Source organism: Cynoglossus semilaevis, chromosome 6, assembly GCF_000523025.1.
Source record: "Cynoglossus semilaevis isolate Cse_v1.0 chromosome 6, Cse_v1.0, whole genome shotgun sequence".
Classification (NCBI taxonomy): Eukaryota; Metazoa; Chordata; class Actinopteri; order Pleuronectiformes; family Cynoglossidae; genus Cynoglossus; species Cynoglossus semilaevis.
This window is the reverse complement of record NC_024312.1, coordinates 3,081,818-3,087,358: the sequence shown is the minus strand read 5'-3', so window position 1 is coordinate 3,087,358 and position 5,541 is coordinate 3,081,818. Positions and strand designations below refer to the sequence as shown.

The 5,541-nt window shown below is 39.7% G+C and overlaps 1 protein-coding gene across 1 annotated transcript in view; it reads left to right on the top strand.

The window, feature by feature from the left end:
* LOC103379654 (UPF0606 protein KIAA1549L-like) overlaps nucleotides 1-5,541 on the top strand; it is a 48,265-nt gene that overhangs the window by 5,165 nt on the left and 37,559 nt on the right. The window contains 2 exon segments of the mRNA XM_025056469.1: nucleotides 2,339-2,472; nucleotides 4,178-4,346. Coding sequence (XP_024912237.1) covers nucleotides 2,339-2,472; nucleotides 4,178-4,346 — 303 coding nt within the window.

Sequence of the window (5,541 nt, the reverse complement as noted above, 5' to 3'; positions counted from 1 at the left end):
GGGGGGGGGGGGGGGGGGGGAGAGGAGGGTGAGGAGGGGAGGAGGGTGAGGAGGAGGGTGAGGAGGAGGGTGAGGAGGAGGGTGAGGAGAGGAGGGTGAGGAGGAGGGTGAGGAGGGTGAGGAGGAGGGTGAGGAGCAGAGACCGAATTAGAAAACTCTGATTACACGTCTGCTCTCTTTTACTCTTCTCTGATCCTCAAACCCACACACACTCCTCCCCTGGCTGTGGAGCAAAAGGGAAATTAGTTCATTCACTGAGTCAGCCACACACACACACACACACACACACACACACACTCAGACTGAGTCATGTGTCAGAGCCAGGGATTGGACAAAGAAACATCCTCAGATTGGTAATCTGAAATAGATTAGTTTGGTCTTGTTGTTAAAGAGTCAAAGTCAAACAACGTTCAGATCAGATCAAGTATCAGATGTTGAAGATGTTTTTATTCAAAGATTCATTTCATGACTTTCTAGGACATCGTGTGTTTCTTGGGTGTCAATGATTTCCAACCCAGTCCAGTTCAGTCCAGTCCAGTTCAGTCCAGTCCAGTCCAGTCCAGTTCAGTTCAGTCCAACTGGTTAATCTGATCTGATGGTTTCTCTAATTTTTTGAAGAACAGGGAGAGAGGAGTCCAGTTCTGTCGGACTTTTAGCTCCTGAACTCTGACTCTCCAACACTCACTGAGACATCTGACCCAGAACAGGAGAAAAAAAAAAAGATTTAAAGAATCATGATGTCACCGTGACGTCAGTGAAGGCGTTGAAGCCGAGCGTTAACAGCAACGACATCAGACGTTTGTCCCACTTTTATCGTCTGTTTTCAAACAGATAAAAACTAAAGTTCAGGACAGAAACAGAAACTGATGAAAATAAGAACACGTTAGGAACAGTTACTGCTGCTGCTGCTGCTGCTGCTGCTGCGGCTGCTGCTGCTGCTGCTGCTGCTGACAGGTGACTGCTCTCATTCCAGATAGTGGTGATAATCCTCTCTCTTCTCCTGCGTCTGTCTGACGGTTTATCCATCAGACCGACGTCCGACCTCAGAGCTCCACTTTATTTAATACGTTTATTTATAGAAGAAGGAAAAAAAAAACAGTTCCAGATGTAGACGGGACTGTGATGAAGTCGACTGTTGGAAAAAAGTTCTAAATAAAATCCTGCTGCTCTGTCTGCTGCGGACGTGTCCCCTGGATATATGACATAAGGCTGAGTTTAGGGTTCAATCCCAGCCGTTTGCCTCTGTGTCTCTGGTGCAGCTAGGTGGGGCTAATCCTCTTTACTCTGTGGATTATCCTGTGTCACGGCCCCTGAGGAAGGTAGAGATTCAAGGTAATTCTCCGTGGATCAGAGGAAGAGCTAAAGGTTAAAAATACAAACGTCAGGTGAGACGGAAAAAAAAAAAACAGTCAACGTGGTTAATGTCTCAAAAAATAAATTTAGTTTTGTATTTTTCCTACAAATATTTATTTATCCTTAAATAGCAGAAAAGATGACGTCTGATGTTACTAAATGTTAGCCTGAAGCTAACAGTTAGCTCAGTCCTACTGACCACAGCTGTAGGCGGTGATGAAAAAATATTCTCACAATAAACAAAAGTCTCAACTTTATAGAAGGGTTCTCAACCTCCGGGGCTGGGACTGGTCTAAGGCCTTGCATCATTTGTTTCTGGGACACAAATATATATATATATATAATTGGTTAGCATTTGATTGCCTTTCATTGGAAAATATGTTTTATCTTGTTAAATGAATCAAAATAAAAGTCCTTGGAGAGTTTTTATAAAATAAATAAGGAAAAAAAAATACAGAGATGAGACAGAAGATCAGCTAAAATGTATTATAGTACTACTACTGAAGTACTGCTGAAGTATTACTGAAGTACTACTGAAGTACAGCTTCATGGCCACAGCTGACTGTGATGTTGGATTTTACACTAACGCATCTTTTAACCTCTGTCCCTGGTGCTGATGCCACTGTTTGACTCTGTTCTTGGTACTGATGCCCCAGCATTTGACTCTGTCCCTGGTGCTGATGCCACAGTTAGACTCTGTCCTTGGTGCTGATGCCACCGCTTGAGTCTGTCCCTGGTGCTGATGCCACTGTTTGACTCTGTCCTCGGTGCTGATGCCAGCATTTGACTCTGTCCCTGGTGCTGATGCGATAGTTAGACTCTGTCCTTGGTGCTGATGCTACAGTTTGACTCTGTCCTTGGTGCTGATGCCTCTGTTTGACTCTGTCCTTGGTGCTGATGTCTCTGTTTGACTCTGTTCCTGGTGCTGATGCCTCTGTTTGACTCTGTCCTTGGTGCTGATGCCACTGTTTGACTCTGTCCTCAGTGCTGAGGTTCGTCGGCCCCTCAGACAACGTCTACTCCTGCAGCTTCGTGCAGATGTTGGAGCAGAGGCTGGGGAACGCCTTCGATGAAGCTCAGGACAAAGTGTTGGAGACCTACAGCAGACTGTCAGTGGAGGTACCACCACCACCACCACCAGGCCTTCTCATTGGAGGCTATTCTTAGTGCAGCGCAGCCACAGCCAAGTGTGTCATATTTGCATAATCAGGCTAAGATGAGTAATAGAGCGCTTGGACGCTCAGAGCCGTACGATTGTTTTTAAATAGCTGCAGCTGTGCTGTTAATGAAGACACTGCAGCGTCAGAAAGAGCTCCAAACGGACTTTATGTTTTGTTTTTAAAAATATATTTCCTTTTTTTTTTTTTTCCAAAGGAACTGTGAGGCTTTAACCTGCACCAGATTCCATAGAGAAAATCATTGATTTTAGCCTCTGCTTATGAAGAAAATGTTGGTCAACTGCGAACATTTAAATCAATTGATGTCATTAAAAATAATTGTGTTTTCTAAAATGTAATCCTAAAGACTCGGTGTTGCCAAGGCAACAGTGGATCGACAGCTCCTGTTTACCAAATCAAAATAGTGAGATTAATTTCTTGTTGAAGCCGTGCTGGCTGAAAAATGTGGTTTGTGAGGCTTTAACTGTTTGGATTGAAATTCCATGGAGAAAAAATATTGATTTTTAGCTTCTTAGAATACAGAAAAGGTGCGAAAAAAAACTGACTTGAACTGGTGATGAAGGCAGCGGTGGAATTCAACTCCTGTTTGATGCGATGGTTAAATCACACATTTTATCAATGGACTTTGGTGCAAGGACCAATGGTGAAAAAAAAATCTAGTTGTAAATGGATGAATTAATTGCTAAATTCATCTTTTAGGCCGTGTCTTTATTTTAAAGCCATATACCGATATTGTCCAAACACTTAATTTCTGATTCCAATATCAACCAATACCGATACAGAACAGGTAATATTTATTTATTCATCTGTTCAAACCACTGTATCAGTTCCTGACACCAACATTCTCCATACAATCCTCTGATTATTAAAATAGATTAATAAAATGACCAGCAATGCCGCCATCTAGTGGCCTTCACTTTCCTTTACATCTGTTTTCCCCCAAAACTATTTTTATTTCACACATCATTTGGCCAAACCCAAACACTGCGTTATCGGGTTTTTCATTGTTGATGGAAAAACAATTACAAAATTATATAAAAAATTATATCCTCCTCTTGTGGTCACGGTGCAGCAGTGCGAGGTTCTGAGTTAGCCGGCAGATCTCCATAATTCATCCTCTTTATTATTCATGTTCTTGGAGGAGATGCGACGGCGCCTCCTCGTATCCTGTGTCATAATCCAGTCCACGGCGGTGACTCACTGACGTTGTCTTTCCCAGAACCTCACGGCTTTTATTGCCGTTAGAGAACGAGAGCAGAGAGAAGAAAAAAAAAAACCCACTCTTCATCACAGCGTCTTTATATTACCATATATTTGTCACATACATCTGCTCTAAGAGCTTCATATATTTCTGTATCAATTATTTAGACTAAAATAATCATTTAGATTCCTGGGATTTATCAGATCAGGTTAGGGGTTCTCAAAGCGGGGGGCGGTCCCCCTGGGGAGGCGGCACGGCCACTGCGACGAAGTCAAATTCATGTCAGACATGTGGTTATTTTTTTAAATTTTACAACAAGTATGAAAGGACATCAGTGGAGCAAAACAACAAAAGGGGGCGCTGTAGGAAAAGTTTTGACTCCACTGGATCAGCTGACTAAAATCTAACGTTTTGTGTGTGTGTGTGTGTGTGTGTGTGTGAACAGATCCAGAGTGTTTCTCAGGATCCAGGTTCTCCGTCCGTCACCCTGGTCTACGTGGTGAAGAATCAGGACAACGTTCTGAACGGAACGATATCCAGCGGTCTCCTCAACCAGCTGACGGCCGAGCTGGTGGGCTACTTCCTGTTCTACCCTCCTCTGGTCATCGCCGAGCGTGAGTGCAGTTCATAATCCTGCAGATATGTGTACAAATATATTTTAAATATACCATAAATACAAAAGAAAATACATTTAGTTTATTACACAGTTACACATTACGTGTACACTGTGTACAAATATATTTTAAATATACCACAAATACAAAAGAAAGATTTAGATTTAGTTTATTACACAGTTACATATTACAACGTTATGTAATATATATACATATACATATACATATACATACATACATATGCATATATATATACATATATATACATATATACATATACATATACATATACATCTACATACATATATATGCATATTTTATATATATACATATATACATATACATACATATATATGCATATTGTATATATATACATATATATACATATACATACATATATATATATACATATACATATACATATACATACATATACATATATGCATATATATACATATATACATATACAGTACATATATATGCATATTATATATATATACATATATACACACATAGGTATGTGTACATATATACTGTGCATGTACATTCTAAATATACCAAATAAAAAAATACATACAAATATATGTACACATATATATGCATATATATATACATATATACATATACAGTACATATATATGCATATTTTATATATATACATATATATATGCATATATATGTGTACATATATTTGTATGTATTTTTTTATTTGGTATATTTAGAATGTACATGTACAGTATATATGTACACATATATACATGTGTATATATGTATATATATTGGCCAATATTATCGGACATCCCTAATAAGTATTAAAAGAATATGAAGAAAAAGTAACTTATTGATAAAGTTTAAGTTTTTGTTTTTGTTTTTTTTGGTTCATTATTTAATTTATTTTTAGATTCTCCAACTTTGTTGCACATTTAACAACAACAAATATCTCTAAACTTGCCGTGACTCTGGCCAAACGGTTTTCAGCCGGTGCCTGCAGCGCCATCTGTGAGATGAGGAAGGACAAACAGCTGTACACGTCCTATCGCCAGGATCGCGCCCCGGGCGCTGTGTCGCCCGTGTCCTCTGAATGAGCTAATTTTAGTTTCCTGAGATCTGATCTGTATCAGCGCTGAAGACCCGCGGGCCAAAAAAAAAAAAAAAAAGACCCTGTTGTTTACACGGTCACAGCAGAACCAGGTCT